The 13,350-nt window shown below is 40.3% G+C and overlaps 1 protein-coding gene and 1 long non-coding RNA gene across 2 annotated transcripts in view; one reads left to right on the top strand and one right to left on the bottom strand.

Annotated features, from left to right (window-relative positions):
- The window catches only part of LOC130178340 (uncharacterized), a 36,680-nt gene extending 29,483 nt beyond the window's left edge, over positions 1-7,197 (bottom strand). The window contains exons 1-2 of the long non-coding RNA XR_008829145.1: positions 7,069-7,197; positions 6,793-6,868 (exon numbers count right to left, since the gene is read on the bottom strand). This is a non-coding gene — a long non-coding RNA (uncharacterized LOC130178340). The remainder of the gene's footprint in view (positions 1-6,792; positions 6,869-7,068) is intronic.
- A 97-nt stretch (positions 7,198-7,294) lies between these two features.
- Positions 7,295-13,250, top strand: tarbp2 (TAR (HIV) RNA binding protein 2). The gene is made up of 7 exons (XM_056390448.1): positions 7,295-7,487; positions 8,482-8,796; positions 9,108-9,177; positions 9,381-9,498; positions 9,997-10,124; positions 10,444-10,639; positions 11,217-13,250. Exons 1-7 carry the CDS (start codon positions 7,435-7,437, stop codon positions 11,372-11,374), a joined length of 1,038 nt encoding a protein of 345 aa, XP_056246423.1. The 5' UTR covers positions 7,295-7,434; the 3' UTR covers positions 11,375-13,250.
- Positions 13,251-13,350: the final 100 nt, after the last annotated feature.

Here is a 13,350-nt window from a genome sequence, read left to right as displayed (position 1 = left end):
TTGTTAGGTGTGTTATTTTTCTACTTTTTTATGTATTTTCTACATTTTGTATCACTTCCATGATGAAAAAGATGTCTATGTTGCTTCAGTTAAAAGAAACATAAACATAAGAGCTTAATTTGTTGTTCATAATTTTGCTCACTGTGGTAGTGTCGAACTACCAGTGTTTGCTGATTTGTTGTGAAATGAGTGTATAAGATACTGTAAATAGTGATTAAGCATGAAACCTGGCACTAAGGTATACATGTTGTAAGAGTTATGGTGTGGAATCATGACAATTTTGGTGCTTTTAAAAGTAAAGAAATTTCAAATGCATTTTCTTCGCTGGTGTTATTCTTATACAAGGATATTTGAATATTTCAGCTTGACTTTAAAGTGCAAACGATGAAAAGTAGTTGTCCCCTGAGCATGAAACTCACTCTTCCACACCCTCTTCTCCTTGCTCACTGTCGTTCTTTTCATATCTTACTTTATTTCCATCTCACCATGGCCAACCAAATACTTTCATTATCTTTTGCAGCACAAACAAAGCCGTCCACTGAAGTGAAGTCTTAACTCCACACAATGACCCCCTTTCAGTGAGCCACTGTAGTTACACTCAAGACAATTACTCCACTCTCCAGCTGGAGAGGGGTAATTACTGAGAGCGATGCTCCAGCAGAGTCAGGAGAGGGGAGAAGAGGGGATTAGGACATGGGAGCTGTGGTTGTATTGTTTATTGAGGGAGGTGGTCAAACAAAGGACCCCAATTAAGGCAGGATGCAGGACGAAAGACATGATGTGGAGATACGAACGCAGAGAAGAAGTTGGGCTGAGCATCAAGTATGTTTTATAGGCTGTCAAAAACCACCAATCTGAGATTTTGTTGCCACTGTACATGGCATTTTCTTGCGTTTTCTGCAACAGTTTAAGCCACTTTCTGTCCAGTTTTCTGTCAAGTCATTCAAGCTATACTGCAGACTAATAAAAATACTTGAGGTGGGCGGACTTCCCACTCTGCATTAAAGGAAAGATAGCCTCAGGAAAGACTAAATGAAGCCAGCAACAGATGTGTTCTGCTCTGTAGTAGCACCAGACATAGAATTATAGGAGTTAATCTTTATGACATGCTAATAACCATACTGGTAACAGGTGAGGTTTTAAAAGAATGATAAGCACATAAAACAAATTTAGAGAAACGTTAAAATCCTTTCTCACTTTGGCAAAAAATTTGTTTACTTCACCAGTCATAAGGAAACAAATGGGACATGCAATGTGAAAACAAACATTTGCTATATAAAAGTAAGTATTTTCAACACAGAAGTGAAGAGCTGTAGCTAGAACCCCCCTGAAGCTACTGTCTCTCCTGTTGTAACATTTACACTTCCCTGGCTGCATGGTTCCAATTTAGGGCTTCTAATGAGCTGTACTTGAGGTCAATTTATATAAAATGTCCCGGGGCCGACTCTGTCATCAGGGACCGACATGTTTATGGTGGTCTGAAGTGGGCGCATGGTCGAGTCCACAACATAAAAGGCAAACAGGGAAAATGGGGTATGGGTAGGGTGTGTCAGGCCGGGTGAGGGTGGGGGGTTAAGAAGACGGTCAGTGGCTTTTAAAACCTCTGCTGCTACTGGTATTTTCTGCCTTTTTAAAATACACTCCCTCAGCAGTGGTGGTGGCATACTGTAGCCTTAACTTTATTTTTACTTCTTTTATTTAGAAAGCCAGGAAACATTAAATGTTGCTTCAAATAAGGTCATAAAAAGAAAATATACATGCAGTGACACATAGCAGCAGAAGCTGGACAATCTGTTCCATATGGCTTGCCCACTCATGCCCCTGCACTCCATTTACAAATCAAATTACTGCAGACTTAACAGGACTAAAAAGGTTATTCCAGAGGATCCCAGACACACCTGTTTAAGCCATCACACAGCCCATTTCCGACCTAACACAAAGAAGTAATTTTAAAACATTCACTCAAACAGTGTTTAGTTAAGTCTTGATGAGTTAGACAAACTTACACTTAATGAATTACTCTAGGGAGTTTCAACTTTCAGAGAGACTACAATTCAAGCTCTTTAAAAATGAGACAACTCATCATGATGTGTTGAACAAAATGCTAATGAGCCCTGCTTTTCCTGCTATTATCTGGTCCTAACTGAGTAGTCAAGTAAAACAATGGACTCTGCTCTGACACAGCCACAGGCAAAGGTGGCCACTACTCCCGACCAGTGTATGCAGGGGAGGGGCTGGGGGTGGGGATGGGACAGTGGGAGGCATGAGGGAGGACAAAAGCACAGGTGTCTGCAGGTGTGGCTGGGTCTCTGTGACAGAGCGGGGGGGGGGGGGGGGGAGAAAGGGAAAAGAATGTCAGCACGCCCAGAGGCTCAGCGGTCAGGCCAAAAGTATAAACAAGATACGTTTTTTTGGCAAAGGGGAAAGACACACTGATCTGAGTGAACCATAACATGACCTGGAGAGCAGAGGAGGTCAAACTAAATAAAACAGGGGTTGAAAAGGAAAACATACCAGATAAGAGAGGGCAAGAGGTAAAAAGGTCAAGCTATCTTTCAGGTGTACTTTGTCTTCTTTGCTTATCATTTTCAGCCATCATTTGCCTGTTAGGAGAGGAAGCAGGGCCATGTCACAAAGAAACACAACAGATGTGTCTCAGTCATTGAGTATCCTTGTGTGCTTTTCTTCATTCATGCAGTAAATACAGTTCAAATAATGTGCCACAGTTTGAGTCCAGCTGATGCAACAATGCTGCATCTTGCTGCACTACTTCCTATCTCTCCTCACTGCACTGTATGAATGATTATTACAGTGGTGATGGAGGTTACACCACCCCCTCTTTTGACAAAACAAAACAGCAGCTCCTGTGCCTTGCATCATCAAACTTGGAGTGCTTCTCATATTTCCAGCTCTAATCATACAATGTCGCAGCCTTTCCTAGCCTGAGAACTGCCTTTAAAGTTTAAAGGGAGTCTTCCCTTGTTGCCCAATGCACCAAATGCACCACTAAATGAGGCCATTTTGTTTATAGGAACTGTGGGAGGGTTGTGGGTGACTCTGTGCCCCTTTAAAAAGATAATATCCTTCCCATTTAATGGCCTCCGGATGACAAATTGCTTCCAGGGGAAAATTAAGTTAAGAAAATTGCATGTGTGACACGTAAAGTAAAGACAAATCCACTCTACTTAAGATGTTTGACATCCATAATTCAATTATGTGCAGCAGTAGGTGCAGTTAGGATTTTTTTTTTTTTTTTTAAAAACCACATTTGCCCAAGAGGCCTGAATAAAGTACAGGCCTATGGTCTTTATCAGTAATCGTAAGTATATCTCATCATGTAATATCAATGTACACTTCTAATTAGGACAAATGATGAACTTTGAAAACAGATTTCAGAGTTAGGATCACGTAAGGAGATCTATAGTGAAAGCACATAGGTTGCATGGGTTACTTGATTTTGACCTCAACGGAAAGTTTTCTTTCATTGACAGGGGAAAAGCCCTATATCTCTTGGAGATGGTTGGAAAAACACTTAGAAAATTGATGGCCCATTATAACCTCATACCCTTACAAATATCTAGAACACCCATAAACTGTTCTTTCCTTTTCAAAACGCTTACTATCTTGATGGTATTCTGACTGATGTACAACCCAAACCGTTCTTGTTTGCTTTTTTTTTTCAAGTTCAAGCCACTAAATACTTCCTTGGAACATTTAAAATGAAGGGATTTAAGAGAGACAGTACAGAGAAGGGCTGGTGGATATGTAAAAACACAAAACCCTCAGGAGAAAAGGTAGAGAAAACACAATCAGGGAAACCTGCCACTAAAAGTACAGCGGTAAGTGAGAAAAGAGAAGGCAGCCAAATAGCAAATTAATCTGGATTTGGATCAACTGAATGAGGAAACTGTAGAAGGAAAAAGAGTCAGAGAGGAAGGAGGGGGAAGAGAGAGAGACAGTGAGACAGACAGAGAGAGAGAGAGAGAGAGAGAGAGAGAGAGAGAGAGAGAGAAGAGAGAGAGAGAGAGAGAGAGAGAGAGAGAGAGAGAGAGAGAAAGAGAGAGTCAAAATGCAGAAAGAGAACTGAGTGATTTGGGTTGGAAGCGGGAGCACGGAGCCAGGGTTGGCAGGGTTTTGGTGGAGGAGTGTGGTGGTTCAGAAGTCCTCCAGCGCGAGGCGCCAGTGTGTCCAGCGGGGGCCCTGACCATGAGCTGCCTCACCCCCCCAGAGCCACGGCCACAAACCCCCTCTCCCCCTTCACCACCAGCACCGCCACCCATCCAACCCAAAACCCACTGGCAGGCAGCGCTTCACTGAAGCTGCTGCTGCTGCTGCTGCATGTTTATTTAATATTCTGAAGAAATTGAAATATCTTTGTGGCTTAACTCACATACATACACAATTACATATCACTCACCCGCACACACACACACATTCACACACACTCACACACATACATACATGCACGCATACGTTCACACACATTACCACCACAATATATAAATAAATAAAGCAGAGTAATAACGTTCTCTTGATCTGAGGCCAAGAATAGAGTTGGAGAAAATCTTTTTCAAATGGTGTTTTCAGAAGTGTAGAGGGAGGAGCGTGAATGTCTGACACTGCACGTTGCCTGAGCAGGCGGCATGTCTCAGACTGACTCCCACAGAGGAGAGAGAGCCTTAACAAAGTGGTTGATAAACAAGAAATAGTTCCCATGTGACAGGAATAGACTAACTGTGACAAATAAATAAGGCAAAATAATTAAATTTGTTTGTTAATATGGATGCAGGTTTCATCATACACGGATGCCATTGATTCTATGAAAAAGTAAGCATTTCACATGTTAAGCAATTAAGCAAGTCCAAGTGTGTGGTCTGTAAATGAGAACATATATATGAGGTGTTTGTGAAGTGCTAAATGTATGAATGTGCATGCCAGCCTTTTTCTGTGTGTGTGTGTGTGTGTGTGTGTGTGCACGTATATCCATGCTTGAGAGCACACACGCACACATCCATAATGAGTCTCTGATCATTACAAAGCAATTCCTTCAGACAGAAATCCCTTAAACAGCCTCGGTTTTGGGCTTCACGCTATCCCCCTTCTGTCTCCTCTCTCCTCAACAGCCACCAACCACTGCTACTGCCAAAAATAACACAGGAGCGCCACTCGAACCCGCGCCTCACCACAGCACAGCTTGGCCGCAAGAGAGGGATCAAAACACACACAAAAAAGGAAACACATCATATTGTGGAAGGAGGGAAAAAAGAGCATTCATACAGCTCCATGCTTGAAGATATCTACTGATGATTTTGGCAACTAAGGAACCACACATACTAATGCGCCAGGCCAAGACAGGGAAAAGGAAAGTGTGTTTGTGGATGTGTGCATTCATTTTGGATGAAGTATATTGTCACTGCTAAGACAGTATTCATTTCAGATCTCATTCACTCAGTGATTTAACCACTAGCTCAATAAAAACACTTACATTATCACATTATAGGTCAATAAATTAGGGCTTTCAACCGACAAATGAGCGCCCAGAGAACAAGGGAAATTAACACTGAAAGTATGAATAATGAGTAGGAGGGGAATGCTCTGGTCACAAATAAATCATGGTGCTTTGATTGTAGGTTTGGGAGTTCAAATGGGAGACGACTTTACTCATTGTCATGGCCAGTTCACTTTGTGTTGCATTTGGCAAAATGTGCTTATCCACAGTGACACACCGATGCCAGTGAATGAAGCCATCAGAATCCAAGCTCCGTTTCAACGGTGGCCAGCAGGGGTTTACGAGGAAACCATCACACAATTAATTGTCCAGCCACAGAAATAAAGGAAATGATGGAAAGGTGGAAAATGTACTGAAATATTTTATGGAAGTGCTGCTATATTAGTTGGGCAAGAGGTTCTGTACTTGTGGGTCTGCATGATTCCTCTGGGTTTTCACCAAGGCAGAGGGACTCAAACTAACAAGAGAAACTGGACCCAAATTGGTATTGTTGTCAGCCTGTAATATTATTTCATAATTAATTTAATTACCATCTCTTTTTTCCTAAATTATACATATCATGTTATCTACTAGACTATTCATTTATTTTTATTGTTGTATTTTGTCTTTATACTGCTCGGTAAGGACTATTGTTTAGACCAGGAACTTTCTATTTCATTTTTGTGCTTTTAATTTCTTGATTATATTGAATTGTAGTGCCAAGAAGTATTCCTATTTAAAACATCCTTTAACTTTGTTTAGATGCTGTATAAATAAAGTGTGTAACCATTGTTATTTATTATAAAGCTTTATCTTTGTAAGGAGTTGACAGACTGCAGCATGCCTGAGTCCAAATCCTCATATTTAGCTTAAGGTTAATGGTCAGGCTACTAAACTAATGAAATTTCCCGTGTCTATATGTTGGTCTGTAGTGGAGATGACAGGTGCCAGGGTACCTCTGGCCCCAAACCACCAACAAAGCCTCGACAGAGAGGCTCATCAGGCTGACAGATCAGTGACTGACTGTCGCCCTCTTCTGGCCCATTGTAGCCATAACAAATGCCAGGAGCCACGGAGCAATAAAACTCGTGATGCACAACAAATACTTTTCTTTTTATTGCTATAGCCTATAATTGAGGAGCAGACAAAAAAAAAAAACTTGAAGTTAAACTAGCTACCCCACGGAGAAAACATGAACTGTGGGATAATTACTTGCTCACACGCTGAACAAAACCAAGATTAGCCAACAAAACAAGGCAGAAACAATTAACACTTACTCAAGTACAATTGGTACGGGTACTTACTTGAAAACTTCCATTTTGTGGTACATTTTCATTCGATGCAGTTGTTTGACAGCAGCAGTTTGAAGTTTTTAGTTGGCTGCAAAAAGAAATAAAGTAATAAGAATAATGTTACACTCGTTAAGTTTGTTTTTGTAATGCAACAGTTAGATCGTGAAAGTTGATTTTACTGCACTAGCTAACGTACTAGCTAACGGCAGGTAAGCTAGGTTTGTACATTAGTTCTACTTTATCCACATTTTTGAATGGAAGAGTTGTACTTTCGGCGGAATACATTACATTTTATATTTTAGTGACAGTGGTACTTTTTTCCACCAGTGGATTCACCTGCTTCTATTGCAGCTGCACATGGGTACTTGCTAGTGCCTTTTGCCTTGGTAACATGCACTGTGCGACGGTTCCTCTCGGTGTTCAAACCAAACTAACCCACGGCTTCCTCGGACCAATGAGAGTTCGAGTTTCGCCGGGATACGTCATACGTCATATCTGTTTTCTGTCGGAGCAGAGGGCGCCGAGTCTGCTCTTCACATGTCGCTGCCTAATCATCTGTCTGGGAAAATACCGTCTAATGAAAAGCAAAGTGTGTGTTTTGGTGGGGGGATTTGCCATCCGAAACCGATCGGCTCTGTCTGCGTGAAATAGGGAATGAACGACGAGACAGCATCGGACAGCTGGAAGAGAAACTCCGGGTGCTCCAGGTGAAGCTGCACAGAAGCTAAGCTAACATAGCACTGACCATTACATCCTTCTATTAGAAGATTTTTTGAACGGGTGCTAATAAACAGCTGGTTGTAATTCATTCTAACATGCTGCAACTTAGTCAGTGCAAACTTTACTCAGCTAGCTACAAAACAAGATGCCAGTTTTGTGTCTGAGTGTAACTGATTAGGGGAACTGGAATCATGTTGATTGAGGAATATTAGATCCATGGAAACTGGACCTGTTGATCACTGTGTGATTACTGCATTACTGAATATAGATAGGCCCAGAAACCTGCAGGTGCTATTAGACATCTGTAGCCTAATATGTAACTGTATAACCTGTAACAGTGTCCTCAGTCCTTTAAAAAGCTCAGATCACAAACTCAAAAAGCAATTTACTGCATTGATTACAGATTGCAGTCTGTACTGCTCATGCAGACACATGACAGTGCATAGACTTGAAAACTCTTGCATCTCCCCCCATAGGAGCATCTCTCCATAAATATTTGCTTTTGTGTATGAAATTACACATTCAGAGAGTCAGTTCACCTAAAATCACAATAAAAACGTTTTTCTCAGTCATCCCTCTGGATAACCATGTGGATATAATCAGGTTCATATCTGCTGCTGCAGTCTCTGTTACCACAATACTAAAGGAGATATGTGAAATTTTTGATTACAGTTATTTGGTTCGACTTCACAGTGAGTTTTTTCCTGATTTGTGTAACCAGGACATTGTTTCTGGAGAGACACAAGTTGGAAGTACTACTAAAACTCCCTTCAACTCTGTTGTATTGAGCTGTTGGGAGAAGTCTCTGATTCAGATGTCTTTTGTAATTGAAGTGAGTGCATACATTTTAGCATTAGAAAAAATGGTAAAAAAAAAAATATATATATATATATATATATATAGTCAAAAGGACAAAAACTCACTGCATCACATGCTGCAGTCAACAGTCCATCTCATGCTCTGGGTTTTTCTTTTGTTCAGTATTGAGCAAATGCTGGCTGTGAATCCCGGAAAGACGCCCATCAGTCTGCTGCAGGAGTATGGAACGCGGATAGGCAAGACCCCAGTGTATGACCTGCTGAAGGCCGAGGGACAGGCCCACCAGCCCAACTTCACTTTCCGCGTCTCCGTCGGAGAGATCAGCTGCACCGGCCAAGGGCCCAGCAAGAAGGCAGCCAAGCACAAAGCAGCCGAGGCTGCTCTGAAGATGCTCAAAGGAGGTCTCGGAGGTCCTGCCGGAGTTGGTGTTGGAGTAGACGGGTTTATTGGGGTTGACGTGTCTACTGATGGAGATGGGTGAGCATCGTATTTATTTAATTATTTATTTATTTATTTATTTATTTATTTTTCATTTTTTGGCACTTGCCCTACAGTTAAAATTAAACATATACTTTGAAGCTGTAATGATCTATATAATTAAAAAAACTGTGTGGATCCAGCATCAGCTGATGTTGCAGCCAAAATAACATATCGATATGCTCTATACATCGAATGGCTTGTCATCTGCCTGATATATAGAATATTTCAACATTGAACAAATGTAAGAATTAGTTTGTGTTTTCATTATTTCCTCCTCTGAGTTGTTTTATCTCTTATCTTCTGTGCAGCTCCCAGTCAGAGATGAAGAGCTCAGGCAGTTCTCAGCAGTCTGAATGTAACCCTGTCGGGGCTCTGCAGGTAAATAAACAGAGGAAACCACTGTAGTTAAAGTTTTATTTTGTAGTTTGATTTTCTTCGAATAAGTACTTTCATTGTTCCATCAGTCCTTCCCAGTTTGTCCCATTAACAATATCTGCATAATTTGTAGTTTATGGCCTTTTTACTGCTGTTATAATCCTTTCATTGTACAGTTTGTGTTTGTCTGTGTTCTTCTCTGCCAGGAACTGGTGGTGCAGAAAGGATGGCGTTTGCCAGAGTACACAGTCACTCAGGAGTCTGGTCCAGCACATCGCAAAGAGTTCACCATGACCTGCAGAGTTGAGAGATTCGTGGAAATCGGTAAAATGCATCATTTTTCATTCCGCAAGTGTGCGTGTTGTGTGTGTTTTCAGATTGTTATCTCTTGTCTTCCGCATTTCATGCTATTTAATTTTTTTTTTAACAAGCCGCATGTACCCTCTTCTCATGAATACCATGCAGTTGACTGTCAGTGATGACACATGCTACTTCTGAAATAATGCTGAGAGAAAACAGCTTATTGATAATGAAAAAATTATATGTCATCCCTTTTACACGGGTGTTGTGTAGTTTGTGACCTTTATTGACAGCCACTCTTGATACATGAATTACAGGAGCATTGACTGTTCTCTGGCACAACTTGAGGCTGCCGCTAATAGACGGAAATTAATAATTAATTAATTCCCATTTCACAAGATATACAGGCATACTCTTTAGTTGCTTATAAAGTCTTAGTGAGTGGCAATCATCAGGTCAGACTAATTACCAATCAGTAGTCATTACTTGTGCAACATGACTGACTTTCCAGTTTATCTATAGGAAGTGGTACGTCCAAGAAGCTAGCCAAGAGAAATGCCGCAGCTAAGATGTTATCGCGTATACACGACGTCCCGGTAGACCTGAGGACGAGCAACGACGCCGACACAGAAGATGACACATTCACCATGGTGAGAAACAAACAGAAACAAAACTTCTCTGTGCACCAGCTGACAAAGCATACAGGAATCCTGTATGTTAAATTATTTGGCACCTCGCTGAATAATGACTAAAGTGACTAAAGCCTAAGCACTTACTACATCCTCAATTATGTTCCCTTAATGGCATGCAAATATTATATTTGCATCACATAGTGCTTAATAATGTGTCCTACTTCCTGTCATTTGGCCTTCAAATATGCACCTGACACCCCATTACCCCTTTTATTACTCATCAATCTTCCTGACAGGTAATAATAATAGTGTAAATTCATCTCTCCTGCTCACACAGCACATGGGGAACAGAGCTGAGTCGGGCAAAAGTAAAGGATTCAGCTGCACGTGGGACTCTCTGCGTAACTCTGCTGGCGAGAAGATCCTCCAGCTCCGCAGCCATCCTCTGGGCATGCCCTCCGACTCCAACTTCTGCTCCTTGCTGAGCGACCTGTCTGTCGAGCAGCGCTTTGACGTCAGTTACCTGGACCTAGGTGAGTTCACAAACGGCAACGCTCGAATAGATTACGGTGAAATTTACCTCTAATGAGCGCCACATTCTTGACTGCAGTGAAAGGTTGAGAGGATGTATGAAGAGCTGCATTTCAGTTAGGAGCATGCTCTCACTGCTTTCATATCTAGTTTACAACACCTGCAAAAAACTAAGGCTTGCAGAGCATCATGGGCACATTTTGATGGTAACATGCTGTGTGGTTACTACTACTGTGATCAGATATGGAGTAAGTAGCCGGCAGGTGCATGCTGTCACAGTGTAGTGCAGGGGAACCACCAAGTTGTTAAAACTTAGGACTAATTAACTGACAGACAATTAAATAATGAAATTAAAGTTTTGTTAAAATATTTGTGCTGGGTGCACAATATCTTAAGAGATTAACACACTTAAGTACATATCATTTATCTATTAACCAAGAATTAATCAATTCCAATTCAATGGAGTAGAAACAGTTTCAGCATTCGAGTTGCTTGGTTTTCTCAGTTTTGTAGCATTAGATCTGTCATTATTTATCAGTGGTGATGCTTTTCAACATTCTTGTCCTTTCTTTTTTTCAGAGGAGCGCAGCCTGAGCGGCCTGTCCCAGTGTCTAGTGGAGCTGTCCACACAGCCAATCACAGTGTGCCACGGCTTTGCTCCGAGCATAGACGCCGCTCGAGCCAATGCTGCCCACAATGCACTGCAGTACCTCAAAATCATGGCTGGAGGGAAGTAATGCCATCTACCTCCTCAAAGACTAGAACTCACAACTACAAATTGCCTGGATAAATTTCCACTTTGGATGACGGAAGGCACTTTTGTGATGAGTTCAAATAACCGTGAATCACCTCAGATTTGGAAATAGAGACATTTTCTGTCCCCAAATTCACCCCTGGAGCCCTTTTTTGATCACTTTGATTTGTAATTGTCGCCCATGGACATTTAATTGCCCAAAAACTCATATATATACTCCTCTCCTTGACATTTTGCATATTTGTAACAAATTATTTTAAAATGCATTGTCAGTATTTTAGTTTTTGCTTGTCATCCATACACAGCGCCGTCTTTTCCTAAAATCTAGAGTGAAAAAAAAAAAAAAAGTATACCTGAAATTTTAAATGGTGCTTTTGGAATCAATTCCCAAAAAACTTGGGTCTGGTGCAACAAAAAAGTGCAAAAGGTCAAAGAGGTTTATAGAAATTGGGCTATGGAATCAGTAATCTCATGGATGGACGAAAAAATTACAGCCATGCAGCTGAAACATAGAGAAAAAGACTCTGCTGAATAAATATCAGAGGATAATTGTTTTAAAGACTGCCCCTTTTTACACATGAGCTTGTATGAGTCTTGAAAAATGTGGCTTCTCTTGTATATTAATTTGAACCCCTGAAATTCAAACTGTTTGTCTCTGTGATGTTCTTAACGTTTGGCCTTAGTTTTGTATTTTGGGCATTTTTCCCCTCTCATGTGAAAAACTGTTAAAACTGACTATTTCATCTGTATCTAACACACATTTTGAACTTATCAGGTTTATTTGAAATTAACCCTTTGTAATCATGTTATTCTTTGGCATTTACTGAAGTAGACTTGTCAGGAAGATCATTAGACTCAGGGGATGGAATATTATATGAATTGCCCTTATAACATTTTTTGTAAATTTTGCCCTTGTAGAATTCCCTGCAAGGTACTCTGAACACAATCATCAGAAGCTTTTACATTTATGAAGATTATGAGAGAATACCACGTCTTTTAATTGTGAGCAAAGGTGAAATAACATTACAGTTAAATTTAAAATCTGCTTCTACTGGTTCATTTCACTCCCGAATGTGCAAACAGCATCAAAATGTAATTATCACAGCATCAGAAAATTTTCTCTATTACCCTTATTTTAATTTCCAGTCTTTGCATTAGGACCTTCGTAAATCCATTTCTGTGTAAGACAAAGGGCTTAAAAATTACTGTGAGTCTTCTGATGAAGGATTGTTGTAACTAATGGATCATCAAACAAAATCTTACTTTCAATGTTCAATATCATCAACCAGACAACTAAAGCTACCACATATTCTTGTGTGGAGTTTCAAAGTAATTAACTGAAGAACGCTTTAGAGTTTGTTATGCCCAGTATTGTCTCATTTATAATTTGTGTTTTTTCTTTTTTCCTGTCAGTGTGACTATATTTCCTGTGATGACATTTGAAAACTGATGATATTCTCATATTCTCAGACTACCTGTGTCTGTGTGTGAGGTTTCATTACCACCTCTTTTACAGTAGCTGCATATCTGTCGACATACCGCCTTGCACATAAGTATTGAATATAGTAAACAGTTTGCACTACTTGAAAAGATAATGTCCTTTGCACATTGCAGGCTGACCATGTTTCTGCACATCAACTCTGTCTGGTATCAAGTACAGTGTGTGTGATGTAATACTGACCTCATTTTCTCTGAAAAGGCAGATCTGCATATTGGTTTTCTGATTACTGAAAAAAGGAAGTCAACAGGTGTTTTTTAGTGAATTTTAGGTGCTGACATTATTAATTATTCTGGGATAGACTTCTTTGTCATAGTAGAAAATGATGCCCTTTTTTTTTTTTTTGGTTTGTTTGTTTTTTTTAAACAGTAAAATACAGTGTGAGCTCCATGTGAAATTGACTTTTCTTTTTTCTTTTTTTTGTAAATTTACTGCAAACTGTTATTGTAATAAATTGAACA

Source organism: Seriola aureovittata, chromosome 2, assembly GCF_021018895.1.
Source record: "Seriola aureovittata isolate HTS-2021-v1 ecotype China chromosome 2, ASM2101889v1, whole genome shotgun sequence".
Lineage (NCBI taxonomy): Eukaryota > Metazoa > Chordata > Actinopteri > Carangiformes > Carangidae > Seriola > Seriola aureovittata.
The sequence above is the reverse complement of the archived record's forward strand: the minus strand, read 5'-3'. Positions and strand labels throughout refer to the sequence as shown.

What these genes read in the sequence shown, in the direction of transcription:
- tarbp2 (XM_056390448.1), top strand. Translation starts at nt 7,435, where the DNA reads ATGAACGACGAGACAGCATCGGACAGCTGGAAGAGAAACTCCGGGTGC. An exon ending in GTGTCTACTGATGGAGATGG is followed by an intron (nt 8,797 to 9,107) that starts GTGAGCATCGTA and finishes TCTTCTGTGCAG; the next exon opens with CTCCCAGTCAGAGATGAAGA. An exon ending in ACCCTGTCGGGGCTCTGCAG is followed by an intron (nt 9,178 to 9,380) that starts GTAAATAAACAG and finishes CTTCTCTGCCAG; the next exon opens with GAACTGGTGGTGCAGAAAGG.